This window comes from Paramisgurnus dabryanus, chromosome 5, assembly GCF_030506205.2.
Source record: "Paramisgurnus dabryanus chromosome 5, PD_genome_1.1, whole genome shotgun sequence".
Taxonomy (NCBI): Eukaryota; Metazoa; Chordata; class Actinopteri; order Cypriniformes; family Cobitidae; genus Paramisgurnus; species Paramisgurnus dabryanus.
The window spans coordinates 36,098,032-36,119,312 of NC_133341.1; the positions used below are offsets into that span (position 1 = coordinate 36,098,032).

Sequence of the window (21,281 nt, forward strand, 5' to 3'; positions counted from 1 at the left end):
ATAACAGACAAAAGTTCTTGGAGTCTGTTAGCTAACCTTCATCATCTTAAATACACACTGTTAACCCTCCTTGTTTTTTATTTAGAGGCAGTGCTGTGTTTTTAAATACACAAAATATAACATTAAACTATGATGCCTATGGGTAACTAAAACATACAAAATTTATGATTTTGTTTAAATGTAAGTTTAAATGTAAGTTATTGAAGTTTGTTTAAATGGAAATCCATTCATTATGGTGTAAATATGCAGTATTTTGGATGGGAATAATTGTTTGTTTATTGATTTTGAACTATATTAGATTTTTATTTTTATTTATAGACATAGACTAGTGAATTGTATGGCTTTTGATCCCAAATAAATACTTTTATAAATAAAACATTATTTATTTTAGTGTGACTTTTATTTTGGCATCACCTGGCGCGATCGTTTATTTAAATCTGGAGTGCGCACTCGGTGGCATGATGCACCTGCCCATGTTCTCATGTGTGTTAACATTATTTCAGATATACCATTAGCTTTTGCCAAAACTATTTTCTCACTATTATTTCTTACACTACTTTTACAGTAGTTTGTGTGTGATATTTGAGGCATGATGACGTTTTTAAAACTTTCCTCTGGTTCCTCATCCGGGTATCGCATTAACTTCTCACAGCACGTGCAATTACACGGGTAAGTTGAATTATTTTCATATGTATATAACAGATGACTGTAGACCTGCTAACAAAATGTTCAATCATGTATTAATAATTATTTTACTGAGTTTGGGATATGAATGAACCTTCTGTTGATTTTGTACTGTTAACTTGTTTATTTTTGTTGTCGTTTGCTAAGTTAGTTCTTGTGCGTTGTAAGTATAGAGACAATCAGTTTGTAGTTACATCTTATGATGCTATTGCTATCTGGCCACTGTTTTAGTAAAAAGACAAGCATGCATTAGTCCTCTATATTAAATTTATTTTCTGAATGTTATTAATTTGCCTGCACCTGTTTTCTTGCAGGTGGTATTCGTATTTTGACTTGAGCCTTGGCTCTTTGATACTATGCTCTTGGTGTAACACAATAAGCCAGTGTCATTTTGAGGTCAGTTTATTGTCTTAGTTTTGTCTTGTTGTGGTCGATTGCTCAGAGCATGTGTTATAATGAAGTTCAGCATGAAACAACTATTGTGTTGGTTATTCAATTCTGTGTTGTGTTCGAGCTTGCTGTTGCACCTTGCTTTTTGTGTTTCTCTGTGTAAAATGTGTTAGTGGATGTGCTATTTTTTGTAAAGGCATCAGTGAGGTTGTGTCCCCACAGCCCATGTCCTAAAACTAGAGCTTTATCTTATTTAATCATGTTAAGCCAGCCTGTTACTTGTGCTCTTTCATAAAGCACAATCTAGTTAAGTGAAATCCCTCAATCCATATTGGATACCAACCAGCCTGGAGTAACCTACAAACCCAAAATCCTGACAACCTTAATTTTTAATCCGTAGAACAGATATGATTTATTAATTAAAAATCCCCACCTGCTCTTTTTAATTGTTTGTTATGTTCATAGTTTAAATGAGAATTCATAAACGCATACCAAGGCCTCTATTGAACTCCATTTAATGTAAGATCACTCGTGTTTATTTACACTTACTTAAAGGATTATTAGAAGCACCATACTAATACTGTGTTTGACCCCCTTTCGCTTTCAGAACTACCTTAATTCTACGTGGCATTGATTCAACGAGGTGCTGAAAGCATTTTTTAGAAATGTTGGCCCATATTGATAGGATAGCATCTTGCAGTTGATGTAGATTAGTGGGATGCACATCCAAGGCACAAAGCTCCAGTTCCACCACATCCCAAAGATGCTCTATTGGGTTGAGATCTGGTGACTGTGGGGGCCATTTTAGTACAGTGAACTCATTGTCATGTTCAAGAAACCAATTTGAAATGATTCGAGCTTTGTGACATGGTGCATTATCCTCCTGGAAGTAGCCATCAGAGGATGGGTACATGGTGGTCATAAAGGGATGGACATGGTCAGAAACAATGCTCAGGAAGCCCTTGGCATTTAAACGATGCCCAATTGGCACTAAGGGGCCTAAAGTGTTCCAAGAAAACATCCCCCACACAATTACACCACCACTACCAGCCTGCACAGTGGTAACAAGGCATGATGGATCCATGTTCTCATTCTGTTTACAGCCAAATTCTGACTCTACCATCTAAATGACTCAACAGAAAATTGGGATTAATAGAAATATATGACATCACTAGCAGAGCCAGTTGATCAATTTGAAACAATTTTTGGACCTGGCACGCTCTGAGCGCTAGGAAAATTTTTTTAGGTTTATTAAAATCAGTGTGCTTGTTCTGGCATTGCTTCATCTATGGAATTGCTTTTCACCTAAATATGATATTGGTATGATGCAAACGTATGATCACAGATATGGTGCTTCAGATATGTTCAATGCCTAATATCATCTAACATGTTGAGAAAAGATGTGCTATTACAGTACTTTTCAAAGCAATGTGTGATAAGATTTTTCCTGTTAGATGGTAAAACTTGCTAGATAGATTTACATTAAAGGAGGAAGATTTAAGCTATATATCAGGACTATACGAAGAGTGCAAAGCTGTTTAAATGCATCTGACATGTTTTCTTATACATGAGCATTTTTATCAGGCTCTTATGTTTAGTAATTTCACTTTACTGGCAATGAAAAGGTTATTAGTCAGTAATTGATGTCTTGTTTTTACAAATGTCACTTTAGTTATTTCATTGCTATTTAACAAATTTAAATATCTTTTAGGGCTGCACAATATACCGTTTCAGCATCGACATTGCAATGTGCACCTCTGCAATAGTCACATCGCAGAACATTTATTTTAAAAGGAAAACTATTTAGGATGCCTTTGCCAGTGTTAGACTATACGAGAATGACCAAATTCTCTTTGAGCTATACAAGAAATGCTCTACAACTGAGCTTTTCATGTCATCTGGTGTAGCCATGTAGTATTTCTATCGCAATTTACATTGCAGAAAGCAAAACATTGCAATGTCAGTTCCTCCCCAATGTCATGCAGGCCTACTGTCTTTCACTGCAGAACCCTCTATGTGCATGCAAGGTTATCACGATTAATCTATAGCAGAATAAAAGGTTTTGTTTACATCATATAGGTGTGTGAACTGTAATAACTTTGTATAGATAAATGCACAAACATGCATGTGTATATGTGACCAGTCACGGAAAGTAGGGACACAAGTCGGATCTGGGCATTTTGAGTTATTCACAGATTCTGAAAGTGCAGTTTCTAAGCTTTCCAACGATGTGCAACACATGGAAATCTGATAAGATTTGGAGAAGTTGTGGCCATTTGAATATAGGAACTCAGAAATACTCAAACCGAGAAAATCGAGACGAAAGGGACTCTTCTTTTCAGCTGGGGGAGACAATAGGGCTCATTTACATCTCATTTAGCTAAGCCATACCCCCTGTAAAACCCTTTTTGAGATGTTCTAGCATCATATGTAGTAGTATTTTATGACCAAATGACAACACGCAAAAATAAACATGACTCTTTTACCTTTGTGGGGATCACAAGTCGAATCCAGTCTGTTTCAGATTATCCAATGACCATTTTTGTCCACAAATGCGTATAATCCGTGAAATATAGATTGTTTACATCAGATTTCGCATGAATGTCTGGTAATACAATATAATATACAATCTGAAGACTATTTAAATCGTAACATGTAAGGGTATATGAGCTTGTGCTGCGTTCCAGGCAACCTGTAACCCGTAACTCACGACTTCAAAACCACAACTCACGACTCTGAACTGGGAGTACATCGATCTAGTACGAGTTCACGGGTGGGAAGTCACGGGTTTGACTGCCATTCCAGTGCACTTTCACCGGTAGAAGGTTGTAAAAACACGAGTTACAGGCTGCCTGGAACGCATAGGGTCGTGAGTCGTGGTTTTGAAGTCGTAACTCATTAATATCAATTCAACTGCAGTTGGTTTGTTTTAATTTAAACCTTCATAAATTAAAAAATACAGCTAAATAGCACCATAAAACAAAATAAAAACATGATTACATGTTTTTAATGATTACAAAACATAAACATGTTTTGTCAAAAATGTGTATATATTTATATATATATATATATATATATATATATATATATATATATATATATATATATATATATATATATATATATATATATATATATATATATATATATATATATATATATATATATATATATATATATATATATATATATATATATATATATATATATACACACAGTTCACACACATATGATGTAACAAAAACTTTTCTTTTCATTTAGATCAATTGCTATTAATGGTTATGCATCCCTAATCTATTTTAATTGGTAGAGCAAAAAATTGTGGGTTTGATCGCAGAGAACACAAAAACTGATCAATTAAATTCACTGTAAATTGCTTTGTATGAACTTGGGTACTAAATGCAAAACTGGAAATGACAAGATTAAGACTTAGGACTTACATTTACTTTTTCCAATTATGCAGAATATTTGACCAACACATTGCACGTGTACATGATGGGTCCTCTTCTGTTATTGTGGCCGTAACAACTTTAGCACCGAAGGAGGAAAAATTGTAATCTTCGAATGTTAGTAATATTACATAAGGTTTGTGTATGTGTTTGCTTGCATGTGTTATTAGACTCAATACTACAGAGAATAAATAGCATCACACATACAGCTGAAAGCCATTAAAAAGACTTTAGCAGCATGACCGTGAAGTTTTGCACATGTAAGCATTGTTATTCCCATGCAAATGTAAAAATCGAGTTTGGATTAACGTCATTTTACATTGCGGATGGACAAACTCTGCATATTTTTTGCAGTACTGACAAATGATAGCTCTTTTGCTCAAAAAACAAAAATAGGAAATAAATCCTGTTTTTTTTTAGATGACAGATGGATCGGCCAGTTTTTTTTGTACGCTCAGTGAAGGTTAATGGCATTTGGTGGCATCATGATCCCCGGGCATATATTCCCACACACATCACGAGTCGCTGCCTCTCTCTGTGTTCTCTGCTGCCTTTCGCTTAACTCCAGAGTTACGAGGTGACATTGATGAACCATCTGTTCGGCGCATGTCACCCCCGGCAGTGCCCATGATGGGCGTCAGGGCGAGAAGCTCTCTGACACTACAGAGCTCCTGTACTGCCTGCTCAGCTACTTTAAACCTCAAAATAATCACCCGGCAGCAAGTCATCAGTCCGGGTGCTGTGACACACAGGAGGGTTCGAGTTAAAACAGCCGGGTGGATGTGAATGAGTCTTGATGAGAAAAGCACAGAAGTGAATCTCGTCTGTACGTGTCAGGGTCATTTTTATAGTATGGTACTTTTTTAAAGAACTTTTGACTGGGTGGTTCTTTAGGAACCACTAATGGTCCCTCTATGGCAGTGGTCCCCCAACTCTCTACATCCATCATTTTGCCTTGAAGTAGACAAGCATGTTGAGATGGAGCGAGAAAAATTGAACTTTTTTACTGGAAAATTGTATGCATTATTATTTGATCCAATGTTGGGAATCACTGTTCTGCGGCATCACTGTGAATAAACTTGTAACACCTTTATTTTAAGAGTTCCCAAAACAGACTTGATCATTTAAGGAGCAATAAATAAAACAAAGTTACATTTTAAAATGTGTATTTTATGTGCATTTATTACAAGAGGAATTCAAACCTTTCCTGTTTTAGAGTAGGCGTGCTGTCTTTTTTGATACGCCGCTGAAGTTCAAACACAAAGCTCTCTCTGCTGGCCTACGCTAACTCATGTTAGATGTGTGTATATGTGAACTATTTGGCTGATATATAGTCATGTGGGAGTCATGCCGATTTTGGATTTATTTGCGGATCAGAAGAGAAGAGAGGAGGAAACGTTTCAACCTCCACACATGAGCCTACAGAATCCATCCCAGGGCCATGAACCTTAAGCGTTGAGTCATTCGTGCTTTGTAATTCATCTCCTCAGCATCTTCTGTTTGCGCCTTGTTGCACGCAAGATCAAGGAAAATGTTTCTTTTTATAGCTTTCAAATTTAAAGAAGTTTATTCAAACACGTTGTGCCATATGAAATCAAATCAACGGGTGAAGTTTAAGCTTCATTACACACGAGTTACAGGAATAGTTCACCCAAAAATTTAATTATTTCCCCACCACGTCTTCCCAAACATTCTGTTGCTTTTTCCGGAAAGCAAAAGTTGTGTTTTTGTAAAAGGCATGTTTTAATTAATGAGCCAAGGTGTTTGAAAATGGCTCCCGGTTCATTGGTTACACTAAAAATGGCAGGTCATGTCAAGCATTGCATTGTGGGATACAATATTCAGCGTCTAAGTTTCATGCTGCATATTTTAGAAAATATCGTGCATGCTGTCATCTTCTCCTATTCCCTCTTTAAATTAAGAAACAAGTTTATTGAACTATCACATGTTTTGCTGCGTACACCCCAAACGTGAAGCATCGCGTTCCTCCATCTAGATTGCTCGTGGGATGTAACTTCTTGTCATGTAAATTTTTACTTGAGTTGAATATTTTTAAATTGTGCTAAGACGCGTTTCAGGCTAATAGCACATGATTTTGCGGTCAATCGGGGCACCCAATTTGCCCAATGCCAATTCGCCCAATTTACCCAAATGGCAGGTCATGTCAAGCATTGCATTGTGGAAAACAGTATTCAGCTTCTTAGTTTCATGCCGCGTCTTTTAGAAAATATAGTGCATCATCTTCATTTTGTTATTCCCCCTTTAAATTAAGAAACAAGTTTATTGAATGATCACATATTATGGTGCGTACACACCAAACGCGAAGCATCACGTACCTTGATATAGATTGCTTGTGGGATTTAACTTTGACATGCACATTTTTCATTTGAGGCGAATAGCGCATGTTTTTGCGGCAATCGCGGCCCCCAATTTGCGTCATTCGCATGCGTCTGCCATGTGCACAAGAGATAAATTCATTTAAAGCTTAATATTCCTTGCTATGCCTTTTACATTCTAAGATTATTTGGCAGCTACTTTAGGGTTCACTTTTCTGCCTGAGTTGAGGGTTTTCTCTTTAGGCTATTTCTCTAAGGGCATGCCCAGTATGTATTGCATCACCTTCCTATTTTCATGGGAAATCATCAGACAAGAGCATTTGTCAAATCATTGTAGAGGGGGAGAAGCCTTTAAGAGCTAAATCAGACCGTTTCTGTAATTGACGTGTCAACAACATTTCTAGAAGTACTTTGAGTCACGTTCTTTTATATTGAGATATTTTGTGTCTGTGCCGAGTTGATGGTTTGTGGTGGGTGATATAATTTAGGATAATTTCCTGTTTTCTTTTCTTATGATAGCCGTATAATCTTGTCATTCTCTTAACTGTAATCCCAGTGTGAAATCATGTCTTCAGAACAGAAGAGACGCCCACTGTTTTCCACAGTCAAAAACAGAAATCAGATTGTTGCCGTCTGTAGACTAGGGCTGAATGGCAACTTTACTTGGTCTACAGCCAAAGCCTTTCTATTTGTGTGTGTTAGAGAGGGAGAATGGTTGTGAATGATAGATTGAGCTTATAACTAAAGTCTCTTTTGTGAAGTCGTGCAACTAGGTGTCCATGTTTGCAATGCCTGTAGGCAGTTATTGCAGTCATGTAAGACTAAAGTCATATCTACCTGAATGGGGACAAGAATGTGCTAAAATTACAATTAAAACAACATATTTCTGACCAACAACCTTGACATCAACTTTACCAAAACCGCTGCTTAAGCTCAAATTCCACCAAAATACCTTGTTTGTTGCCAACCTATGCGCAGTAGCTGAAACGACTTTTAGGGGCTGTCCACACGGAGACGCGTATCACTGCATACGTATAAATTTGTTATCGTATTGGCGTTTCATCCACACGGATCCGGCGTTTTGGGAGACTGAATCCGCTATTTTTTGAAACCGGGTCCTAAAGTGGATAAATCTGAAACCGACACCCTTGCGGTTTCGTCTGTACAGCCAATCAGTATATTTTGTGAGGCGAAAACGTCATCACATCACGTGTCGGAAGCGTCACACGTAACAGCAACAACAATAACGGCGGACTACGTGATTGTGTTCGTGCTACAGAAGCTACTAAAGCCTACTAGCTTTATTACAGCAAAATCTATTGCTTTTATGCAACTGTGGTGACCAACAAACGATAATGGACAACATCATACGTTGGTTATGCCATAGACAGTAAAAGAAATGGACACAGCGACCCCATTGGATTCAACGGAGACAAGTGAAGTCAATTAGAAGCACGCACTTCCTGGGTGTCGAGCGTACTGCGCAGACTCAAACTGAGCTCAATGACGTGGATGTCACGTGAGCAACCTGTGTGACAATTGTAAGTCTTCTAATAGCCGTGCCACGGGAAATCTGAATCACCTACTGAATCTTGCAGAGACGGCGAGTGTGAACAGGAGCACATTTTGGTTAGTATTCTGATTAATAATCTCCCTTGACTTTATGCCTCCACGTCCACCCGATTGCCTCATAGTCAGTAAAAGATTGCCTGTGAGCTTCTCTCCCAGTCCATACGGTAATTTCTCTACTGTGCGACAGAAAGTCGCAGGTTATGACGCAATCGTTAGCCTATTTTTACAAAAACTGCTTCTACTGGGACATAACGTGAGATACATGGTAATGGAGCCTTTTATAGATTTTCGTGTTTCTTTAGAAATAATTAATGGACAAATGGAGTCTTTAATCGCCTCAGATGTAAAGTTATTCGCTGTCAAAGTGACGCCAAAATGAATGGGAGTCAATGGGATGCTAACAGCAGATGGGTGTTCGCTAAGCAATGGCGGCGTCCAGGGAAGCTTCAATAAAATATGAAACCCTGCCCCCCTGGGTTATGCGCATGCTCAAAGTCTTCTTCTCCGTGTATAGTGTATATCTGTGGCAGAATTACAGCGCCCCATACTGGTCCGGCATATATACTACACCGCTTTCAGTCGGTTTCAGTGGTTTCGTGTTTACGGATTTTTTTTTTTGAGCAAGCAAAAAAAATGATCGGATAGGGAATGCACCGGCTTCTTGTGGACATAGCCTTATAATAATAGTGACTTTTAAAGGTTTTCATCCAAAAAATAACAACAACAAAAAAATGAAAACAACACAATTATTTAACATTATTCTTAAACTGGGGGTCTTCTTCCTCTGCTTAGTTTTTTAGTTTACAAAGTTCGTCATCTAAATAGGGATTAGACATAGCGCCAGTGCTATTGGTTTTTAAAGGGGATGAGAGATAAGACTCTCATTGGTTTATTGCACGTTAAGCCCAAAACACACCCATTACTCATTAAAAGAATATGAACAACCCTTTTCCACTGTGCGCTTGGCGGACAAACCATTTTCCCTTCGTTAAATTAGCAAAATTGGCACGCCTGTGTAGACTGTGCACTTTAGACAATGTGCTTAGATCATTAAAAATAAGGCCCTAAATGTTATTATATCAGACCAATTTAAGAAAATTACTTAAAACCTTTTTCTAATAATATTTATAGCATTTAGACTATTTAGACCAGGGGTTTCCAATTGTTTTGTAATCAAGGCCTAGCACAATTTGGAGAGTATCTGATATGGTTTACCCAAAACTTTTTTGTTTCACTTGTTGAGTTTTATTTTACTTGTTGATATGTTTAGCTTTATTTAAAATGTTAACATGCATACAGTAAGCCAAGCTAATATAAAAATATGTAATAAATAAATATTAAACATTTATATAATTAATAGAATGTGCTTTGGCAGGCAACTCAAAGACAGGAATTGCTTGATTTTAAAATAGTTATTAGGAGAGAGACAGTTCAGGACTTGATAGATTTTTAAAGCATTATTAAGAGTGGCAAGACTCACGCTCCCTCACGCTGAATGACACATCTGAATCATGCACATAGGCATGCAACCCTATTATGCACATATAGACAGAATTATAGTTTTAAACATATCTGTTTTGGCAAACATTCACGCAGTTATAATCTGTTATGTCTTAAGTAAATGTTTGATTAAAATATATATGTAACATTATATAAGATCCTTGCATTACAGATCTTAAAACTGTCAATGTCAATCAAACAATAAAAGAAAGACAAAAGTGTAACATATTGTTTTTGGCTTTGTTTGTGTGTGCCAAATCTATTAGTTTGACTCGTGATTTTAAGGTATGGATGCTATGTTTTGTTTTTTTGAACCTTAAAAAATCTAGCCTGACGTTGTCATACTCATTTTTCTAGTCAGAATTTAAGTCTGAAACCGATCCGTTGGGCTGTGATTATAGGGGGTGTTTAAACCGAACCAGGACAAAATATGCCTCTGCACTCAATTGGATAGACCTATAACCAATCAGAGCAACCGAATGTGTTGAAATGGCGTCTTTTGCAGCCTGACCGAACTGCTAGTTATTTCACTACAATGACACTAACATTATGATTAAGTCTGAGTTAGCGAACGTACATCGACACCTACTATGTTTAAAACATTTCATTCATATCACAACATTGTGAGTTATTTACTAAGTCATACAGTCAGACTATCTCTTACCATTCGTAAGTTAGATGAACTTCATCCACGGGCTTCCGAAAAGGAGCTGGCTATGACGTTCGTTATATCCACGTTGACGTGCATGCCGAGTTGCCCATTTTCATTGTGTTCCATCTTCTCAGCGACCATTGGAGTCAGCTGATAAATGTAACTTTTGCCGAAGCCCGGAGGAGGGACGGCAAAAACATCTTTCCGATCAACAAATGCCTTGATTGCGTTTCTCTGTTCCTCTTTTAAAATCAATGGGCTGTTGATATCTTCTAAAACAGATTCGATGACAGAATATTCATATCTCAATTCTCCAGCGGCAGCCATCCTTGTTGTAAACGGATTCAACACAAATGCTCTTTGGTGATGTGGTTGATTACGCTACTGTTGATCATCTTGATCAACTTTGCTGACTCTTACACTAATAATAAACATACATTTGCATAAAGCATCCATATTTGCCTACACCCATGAGGATTAGAGTATTAAAAATGTAAAATGGGTAAATATAGGACAGATAACAATTTGCAATTAAGTTGCGATTAATCACGAGTTAACTCATGACAATTATGCAATTAATCTAGATTGTGTATCAATAGTTTGGGATTCCCAGAGATACAGTGTGTTTTCATAATATGGCAGTGTCTTTCACTTTCAAAAGATCAGGAAAGATTTGATTCCTCATGATATGACCCCTTAAAGCAGACATATCATGCTTTTAAATCTGTCCTTTTTACATATAAATCATCCATTTGTGGTCTATATAAAGCGAAACTGCAATGCTTGGGTCTGAATTCCTCATTATTATAGCTCCACAGGCCCCCTTTTTACCCCTTTTCTGATGTGCATCTGAGAGCAACTCGTTTTGGTACTGTCTTTTTAAATGTACGTCATACCCTGCCCCCTCTCCAGGTTGCAGAGGTGACACTCGGTTAAACTCCACCCCGTTCGGCCATTTTTGTAGTTTTATAGCAGAGATACGATTATCTAGCTGCACAGAAACTTTTTATTTACTCGTTATTCACAAAATGTCAACAACGGAAGACTTGTCTATCCAGCCTTATATGTTCGCGCCAGAGTCGGAAATGGAGCGAGATGAAAATGAAGACGACGAACCTGCAGAACAAACGTCTTCATATGGAGGTATCGCAATGGTGTGTTAATGCCGGCTGTCTTATTTCAGAATATTAACAATTATAAAGTTGACTATTACTCTTAGTTAATTGTAAGTTGTTGTAATATGCTATAACTTAATCCCAGGTTGATGACCACATGCGACATCCACAGGCTGCAGCCTTCGGATTTAGAAACAGCACTGCTAAACTATGACCACCGTGTACTTTACTGTTTTTAAAGTTATTTACAGCTTACCGATGTATTCTGCTCGTCGTCTCCAAAGATAGAAGTAATTGACTCCTCAATCAGACGAAGTCTATCGGCAAATCCTACTTTATACTGGTGGAGGTTGGTGAAATAGTTATCCTTGAAGTGCTTCGCGCACTAAAAAATGACATTTCTGTGAAAAATAAAACTCAACCAGGCACAGGTTCAACAACCGCACATTTTGATTTACTCTCTCGTAACTTCTGCATCCTTGAGCTTGGACTAAAATATTGCAGCGAGAAATTGAAAATGGCGGATTGCTCGTAGTGTTGGGCTGGAAGTCGATGTCCTTATTTGGCAGTTCCGATGCAAATACTGTGACGTAATTGTTCAAAAAACGTAATAGATAATAGAAAAATCAGAACCGGTTGGAAAATATGACCAAAACAGAATATAAAGATATCAACAAAGCACCTGAAGAGACTAATTTCAACTTTTATGTACTTCTAAACACTACAAATATACAACAAAATGCATTTAAGAGCTAAGAAAGTGGATTTAGCATGATATGTCTCCTTTAAATCATACTAAGTGTATTTAGTCGTGTTACGTTGACTTGATTTTTTTTTGTCTATTGGTTTGGTTTAGATCTATTTAAAGACTAAACCACACTTTTTTTTGTTGTTGTATTTATATCTATTTTTTAACAGTCTTTTGTTGGTGTGAAACTTTGCCAATATCACAACTATTGCTGTGTGCGACTTCAGTGCCAGTTTCTCTCATTAAATGAAAAGATGTTCTCGCTGTTCTGTCTTCACTTATTTTCCTGTTTCTTGACCTCAGCTACTGATCATTGTCTCTCAAGTGTTCCTCCAAGCAATTCCCTTTCTGAAGTTTAATCGAAAACAATTGCTAGCTGCTGGGATTTACAGCGCTGCCAAATTTAACCCCCTTTTTCACTGCTAAATCAACTCCAGATTTTCCAAAGGATCTTTACTTAATTTGTGCAGATTATCTACAGCCAAGGCCAAATTTTCAGAGACAGTTTTTATCTGTGTAGGAAATGGTGCCATATTTACTTTTGAGAACACATTGAGTTTTGAACTTTTTAAAGCTGTTATCCATATCATTTTGGTTAAAAATATTATTTATTAAACAAGTACATTCAGTCGATGTTTAAAACCATCTTTTTGCCTTTTTAAAATGGATAAAACGGAATTTTCAAAAATTAAACAGAGAAAACGGAATTAGGAAAAAAAACGGAATTCGGGAAAAAATAAAACCGATTTTATAGGGCCCTAGTTGTTTCTCAATAAATGTGAAGATAAGTACGTGTAATGGTATATGATAAGTATAATGGTAATGTGTCATTTTATGTTTTAGTCAAAAGTTAGAGATTCCAACTTTAAAGCAGCCATGTCACAAGACTTTTTTAAGATGTCAAATAAATCTTTGGTGTCCCCAAAGTACACGTGAAGTTTTAGCTCAAAATACCATATAGATAATTTATTATAACATGTTAAAATTAAAACTTTGTACCTGTGAGCAAAAATCTGGCATTTTGGGTGTGTCCTTTAAAATGCAAATGAGCTGATACAGAGTCCTGCACGGGTCCATTTTTGGAGACCCGCTCCCGCCCGTAACCGCAAAGTTTAGCACCAGATCCAACCCTTCACCTGTGATATCAAAATTAAATCCGTACCCACCCAGACCCAATAATATTTGGCCTGTTACCCAGCCCGTACCCGCAAACGCATAAATCACACACGCTAGAACCATTCCAATTAAAGTGCTTTATTTTTTATCTCGTATCTCTCAACATCACAACAGTGTCATGAATGGGCTAATGAAACAGGCTAAAGTGCGCTTTGTATTGTTCCATTTAAGTAGCCTACCATCGGTATCTTAAACTAGCCTGCGAGAAGCATTAACAAAGGTCACGCACTGTCGCAGTGATGGGTCAAATGTCATTTTGCACATGTAATGGTAATTTAGACATACAAATATTGCACATATTTTCATTCATGCTACCACCCGCCTGCACGGAGTTAATTATCCGCCCGCATCCCCGCCCATGAATTTTAGTAATGTCAAAATCCACCCATTTTGGACACTTTTATGCGGGTACCCGTTGCAGGATTTTGAGCTGATGAAATTCAAACACTGATTGAAATGATGCTGGTTTGTTAAAATTGAATCTCAGTTGTGCTGTGATTTATTTTCTCTCTCTTTCTCTCTGCACTAAATGGCGGAGCTGTGGTTGGATAGTGCAGATTAAGGGGCGGTATTATTATAATAAGATCTCCTTATGACATCATAAGGAGAGACAAATTTCAAAGACCTATTTTTTCACGTTCTTGCAGAGAATGGTTTACCATAACTAAGTTATTGGGTTAGTCTTTTAAAAATGTTCTAGGTTGATGAAAGCACTGGGAACCTAATAATAGCACTTAAACATGAAAAAAGTCAGATTTTCATGCCATGGCCCCTTTAACTTGTAGTCCTCTAATTTAGAAAAATGTAGCATATAATCATTTTGAAAAGTGGTCTCCAACTGTTGGATTCCAGTATATTCATGAAAACATTGCAAAGTGTTTGATTTAAAATATATCAAATGACCGACATTTCCATTACAATCCAATTTAAGCACATCAGAGGAGCGACTGCTGATTGCAGGACTCTCAGCAGTCCACCGCATGCAGTTTCTTTCCCTGCAGAGGATCGTGATGGGTGATATTGTTCAGTGTGAAGAGTGGGTGGTGTAAATAAACTCGATTTCATCCTCGTGTGGGGCTGCGGCAGATGCCTGGGGCAGATGATGTAAATTCAGTAGCTGCTCAGCATGTCGAGGAGCTCAGCTCGGTGCCTGGAGAGCCGAAGACTGATAATTACCGCTGCATGTTATGACACCAACATTTTCCCCTCCCCGTTGTCACCATTTACCACGTTCCTCCTCATCACCGCTATGTAAACGGGATTCGTAAGAACTTGTGTTTTCTATGGCTTTAAAGGTTAAATGTGAGATTTGATGCTATTTCTGAACACCGGGAAACCTGACAGCTGGACGTGGATTTACTGCTGGGGACTTTTTCGATAAGGGAGGGACGTTTTTTATTCTGAGATTTTGTTTAAAAAGCCACAAGCTATGAAAAACTTTGAATGTCAGACGGCCAAAACGGATGACACAGAATCCAGTGACCTTTACTCGTAAAAAGAATAGAGGAAAAACATCAAAAGAGTCCTTAGATGATTCCCCAGACAGCCCTCTCTCTCTCTCGCTCATTCTATCTCTCTGTCTCTCACAAAGTAAGTCAATACGTTTTTAAAACATCCCACACTATATATCTTGCTTTAAACAAAGAGGTTCATCTCACGGGGGTTCTTATATTGGTTAAGTAAAGAGAAAATGCTACAGCATCCCTGGAATATCAATGTTTCAGGATGAATTTCATATAATGCAATCTTGGAGGATACACTGTATGATACTGTAAGTGGCATAGGGATGCCTGCTTATTTAGGTTAACAGATTTCTCATTTGCAAGTGGCATTTACCATTAAGCCATCATCTGCCATTTAGAATAAAACTGCATTTATGAAGACAATAGGCCTCATTTATGAAACAAGAGCAGAACGATTTAGTGTGTAAATGTTTCGTAAAATCATTACAAATGTTTGTGTTTTTAAAATGTTAATTGGTTCGAAAAATATTTCCACCTGCTCTCTACCACGTGAACTTACAAACGTTCTGTATTCTTTTAGACAAACGGATAACACTGCATTTTGATACACTATGGGAAGACTATGGGAAGCACTAACTTTGGGAAGAACCAAGGGGCAACTTTCCAATCGCTCTGATGAAGCCAATACGGAAGTGATTTAAACTGCAATTCATCGACTGGCCACTAGAGGCAGGCTCCAAAAGGGATTCAATTCCCATAGACCCCCATGTTAAAATGGCCATCTTTAGAGCAGAAAATAATGTTTACAGCCTGGTACAAAGATTGTTTTTGGTCTGTATAGCTAATTTTGCCCTTCATGACAACTGTGAGGGGGATGAATTTTTCTGTAACTCGTTTAAATTATATTAAGCATTAAAGTTCTGCATAATTAAGGGCGTGGCCACTTGAGTGATGGTTGAACAGCCACTGCTGTCACTAGAGTCGAGCTAGGCTGGTGCGGTTTCAGGAACCAGCCACCTCATCTTCACCCACGTCCCGCCTCTTTACCCATTTTCGGATATCTGCCAGTGATGCGCGGCCAAGATGGCGACGACAGGCACCGCCTACTATTGGCTTAAAAAAAAAAAGATCTTCAGAAACCTATGGGTGACGTCACGGACACTACGTCCATATTTTTTACAGTCTATGGGAAGAACGCAAAGCTAGTCACTGTCCTATTTTACACAGCCGTCCAATCACATTAGAGGAGGGGTTTGACAAACAATACATTGAGTGCGTTTACATGCACAGAATAAGCGGATAACTATCAAAAATCTGCTTATTATAGAAAACTGTTTTCATGCGTTTCATGCAAATCACTTTATACCCGAACCCAACGTAATTTTTTTTGTTAAGAAAGACCCGACCTGAGAAAAACCCAGAAAATTATACCCGAGTCTGATTCAAACTAGTGGCAATTTTTTTTACCCGGCTGGACCCGAATGTAAACCGCACTGACGTGTGTGCCTTCTGCAGACCCTCACGCAGCAGTCAGACAGAAAGAAACTTTGGTGGCCTCGCAACCAATTTGGCGAGCTGCTCCATTTGTTTTACTTTTTTATCTGACGGCAACACCAAGGCAACCACTAAAAGTGACATTTAAAATGGACTGACATGTCTGTCTCAATGAAAATTAACCTACCGCCAGCCACACAATGTCGCAAGCGCAATTGGCATAGAGAGGAGAGGTTTGAAAAGGACATTGAATCACACATGCAAGAAAGTTTGGGTCTTCTCGAGTCTAATTTTTAAATTACCTGAGACCCGATTCCGCTATTATTGTACCTGACCTGTGTCTGAGGCACATGTGTAACTTTAACCCGATGGGGTTCGGGTCGGACCTCGGGTTTTCGGATCTAAGTGGACCCGTGAAGACCTCTAACATGTAGCCTTTTAGTCTTATGTGTAAACACATCTGAAGTTTACGCAGTAAATCCAAAGGAAAGGTTTTGTGAAAGCGAGTTTAATGCCGAAAATACTCATATATTTACGAAGGTTTCATGAATGAGGCCCAATGATTGTAAAGCTTTTCTGTCTTTTGTAATAATACCATGCATAATACAAGATACTGTATATTCTATATTTAATTACATTATCATCTTTATATGCTCGTACTCTGTATGTACTGTAAAATAATGTTGAATGCAAAACTGTAAGAAGTGCTATAGAAATCAATTTCAAACTCCTCTGTTAACATTATTTTAAACCTACTATAGTTGAATGCGGGTAAACCGTGTGTGTTTTACTGTATGTGCTTATTGCATAATAATGATGTGAGATTGCTGCCTATTCATTGCAACAATTCCTTTATAATATAACATGATATCCTGCCATTAAATGTGTTAAACTGATAATAAGTAAGAGAATGTGCTTTTATATTGTCTTCATATTAGTACATAATACAGACTTTTTGGTGACATCATCAAGGCTGCTGAAGTGTTGGCTAATGAGTGCCCGTGGTGTTTCATGAGGGAGTAATAAACAACGGGATGTCGCACACTGACAGGGAAGACATCTTCATTTATTTTAATGGGAGTGTTCTAATCTCGTCACATCACCGGCAGCATACACGGTGTGTGATTAAGCTGACACGAGTGTGTTTAATATAACATACAGTACTACTGCTGGTTAAACCTCTTTACTAAAATGTGCATCGCTCTCATGCCAGGCTCCCGTGACGCAGAAGTAGTTGAAAGCAGGAGATGATAACTTGAGCGCCGGCCAGATTTGACAAAGCAGTGGGTCGTCGTCCACAAACAATCTCAGCATGGTCTGCCATCTGTTTATGGGAGAGTACGGAGCATGGTTTCCTACAGGGTGATGGTCTATGACCCATACTTGTGCATTTGGCAGTAGTTACAACGGATTAGTGGTTGTTCATTCCGCATGTGACATTATAGTTTACTGTAAGTTACGAACGAGCTGAACTGGCAAGCTTATTTGTTGCATATGTCCCAAATAATTCAAATAGTACGGGGGTATAATGTCTTATATTTTGTGAATTTCTGGTTATGTTTTAGCTAGCTTGATGTTATGAGTTTGTAAATCGAAATACACACTAATTTTGTGTTTGATTTAGCCTTGGCAAAACCCTTCATTGATGTTGTGCCTAATTAGGTTTTGTTCTGTTTGTTAATTCATGACCTGTTATATACAGAAGTGACATAGGCCATATAAGCCATTTATTAAAAAAAGAGATATTTTATTTTTCATATTTATGCTTGTACACCAGCAAAATAAAATGCATATCTATGATGCCATTGCAATTTCAGTGAACAACTAGACAGCATTCCCTCCAAAGATGCCACCTGTAGTTTGTGTCGGGATGCAAACAGAATGTAGCACATATTTGGGGAGAGTTAAACATTTGTCATTACTGAAATACTTATAAACATAAAAAACAGCATAGAACAAATGTATCACTTTTGAAAGAAAAACAAATTTTGGAATAAAATCATGACACTCCCCTTGGTTTCAAATCGGCAACATTCCTGGATGCGTTCTGCTTTAGTCATGGATTAGGGATTTTTTTTTTAGTGGTTCATCTACAATAGTCAATTTCTGATCGTTTGAAGTGATGGGAATAGGGACTCTCCGCAGTGTTGCTTAAACACAGCACATTAAAAGTACATAGAACAAACATTTGGGCACCAAGTTTTATATACATTAGATCTCTTGTTCTGTATTGTGTAAAGGCATTCATTTCTGGTAACACGTCTTTAGCTTTTGCAACTTTTTTCTCTCAACCATGCGGGGTAACCTTGTAACCCCCTTTCCTTAGTCTTGGCCTGTCCACATAGGCTACTGCAGGTATTTTGTGTCATTGTCAAGAGCAAACGGATGGACGAGTGTTTAAACTAGGAGAAGTCCATGGAAAACCAAACCATGGGGATTAAAAGAAGGCCCAACACTTCGATGGTGGATCCATGACCTTTTAAACATGACTGGTCTGATTTGGGCTTTTTGGAGCACTTCTTTTTCTTTCTGGATGGCGCTATAGAAGGTTCCAGATTGTCCAGCAGCTCTGGGTTCATTTTGTCCAAGGACTGGTCAAGGTTGTTGGAAAGGGTTCCCAAAGGACCATCGTTGAGACTTTGCTTACTACGAGTGTCATTTTTTGTTCGCTCACCCTCTCGAAACTTGGTCTTGGAAATGTTCTCCTTCTCTTTCAAGGGATTGTTGGTGATCTGACGGCTGTTGTAGGATGAAGGATCAGGGTGGGTTTTGCTTGAGATAATAGAAGATTTGTCATTATCCGAAAGACAACATCTGGGAATGCTTTCTACGAGGGGGTCGTCGAATGAGAGGAACTTTCCAGAACGGGCCTTGGTGTTAAAGATGCTGGTTTGGACCTGGGAAGGAGCATCCACACAACCCTCCAGGTCATCGTTCTTAAGTCGTTTTAGGTCTTTACCGGTCAAAGTTGTAGGTAGGTGGCATTCCAGCTCAGAGCTGGAACCTTTGAAGCGTTTGAACCAGTCCCACAACGGCCTAGCTCTACAGTCACAAATCCACTGGTTTCCGTTGAGCCTTAGATACTGGAGGGACACTAGGGGATTCATGGCCTCCGCTGTCAACATGGTGAGGTTGTTGTAAAAGAGAAACAAGGTGGTCAACTTGCCAAGGTCATTAAAAGCCCGCTGCTGCACGTGCACAATGCGATTCTGATGCAAGAGCAGACGATCAAGGTTGATCAGGCCTCGCAACATGTGATCGGTCACGACCTTGATCTTGTTGTTGTGTAAGAATAGGTAGGTGAGGTTAGCCAGGTCCATGAAAGTGTCTTCGTGCAGGGCTAGAAGGTTGTTATCCTGCAGGTACAGATGCTGAAGAGAGAACAGTCCTCTGAAAACTCCAACTGGGAGCTCGGACAGTCCGCACCGGTGCAGGTGAAGGGTGTGCAGCTTGGTCAGACCCCGAAACGCAGTGGGACTTATGATCTGAAGGTTGCTGTTGTCACCGATGTCCAACTCTTCCAGTCTCTCCAACCCGTAAAAGGCCCCCGCTTCGATATGGCTGATATTATTCGAGTACATCCACAGGACCGTAAGATTGTGTACAGAACTAAAGCTAGTCGATCGAACCACTGTCAGTTTGTTGCTCTGAAGGAATATCCGCTGGCTGCGGACGGGGATCTCTGTGGGAATGGAGAACAGACCCTGCTGTTGACAGGCCATGGTCAGCCTCGGCTCACTGCGGCACTCGCATTTTGCCGGGCAGCCATTCATCACTGGCACCAGGTTAAGCCATAACACCAGGCAAAGGATGCGACCACCTGTTGAAAAGACACACAAAGACAAAGGGTCATTTTGAGGGCAGGAATGCAGTTCATTTTGCATTATGGAATATAAAAACAAATCCTAGATTTTTTAAGTCACACCCCCTTAGGTTAACAAAGGTGTCCTAGCAGTTGTTCATCACATTAATGTCTGACAATCAGAAAGTCCAAATACATTATATAAATATATATTACATAAAGTTTAGCAAACTTGATGTTGTGAATTGTTTTACTGAAAAAGTGTGCTTGTGCCATCTTAAAGTAAATGGCATTTGAATAATTTATATTCTGATATATAATGCAATGACATTTATACATCTCAAGTATATGCACTTAACATTTTAAGGAAAGTATAAATCTCGCTTAAGGCTATTGGGTTAACAGCTTCATGGCAGATTAATGACAAAAAATTATAAAATCATGTGTTCTTCAATACATAAATCACCAAAATGTCATCTTGCCTGTAAGTGCACTACCTCTATGCTTGTGCTTGATTTTGTGAAAACTATTGGCAAAAATGTATGCCGCGGGACTCTTTCCCACCTAAACGCCAGCCAATTGAGGGAACTGATAAATGAAACATAAGAGGGAGCCTTGCACAAAATTAGCAAATGCTAATAGGGCTGATGGAGCTAAACATTCTTCTCGGGTCCATCGAAATGTATCCGACCCGAAAGGATACGATGCACAAACAAAAGATAGTTTGGGTCTTCTCAGGTTTGTTCAGCAAAGACGCATTCATTTGTAAATTACCAGATGTCATTAATATTATACCTGACCCATGTGTGAGGCCCCCCGAGAAACTTTTAGACCCAAACTCGCTTTGGTCTCGGGGACGGACCTTGGGTTTTTTGGATCTAAGTGGACTTGTGAAGACCG

General features: G+C 38.5%; 1 protein-coding gene and 1 long non-coding RNA gene across 2 annotated transcripts in view; one reads left to right on the plus strand and one right to left on the minus strand.

Moving 5' to 3' along the window:
- Positions 1 to 571: 571 nt before the first annotated feature.
- Positions 572 to 21,281, plus strand: part of LOC135732696 (uncharacterized) — a 104,188-nt gene continuing 83,478 nt past the window's right edge. Inside the window, exon 1 of the long non-coding RNA XR_010526797.2 lies at positions 572 to 669. This is a non-coding gene — a long non-coding RNA (uncharacterized lncRNA). The remainder of the gene's footprint in view (positions 670 to 21,281) is intronic.
- Positions 18,300 to 21,281, minus strand: part of rtn4r (reticulon 4 receptor) — a 106,792-nt gene continuing 103,810 nt past the window's right edge. The window contains exon 2 of the mRNA XM_065250949.2: positions 18,300 to 20,399. Coding sequence (XP_065107021.1) covers positions 18,982 to 20,399 — 1,418 coding nt within the window. The 3' untranslated portion in view covers positions 18,300 to 18,981. The remainder of the gene's footprint in view (positions 20,400 to 21,281) is intronic.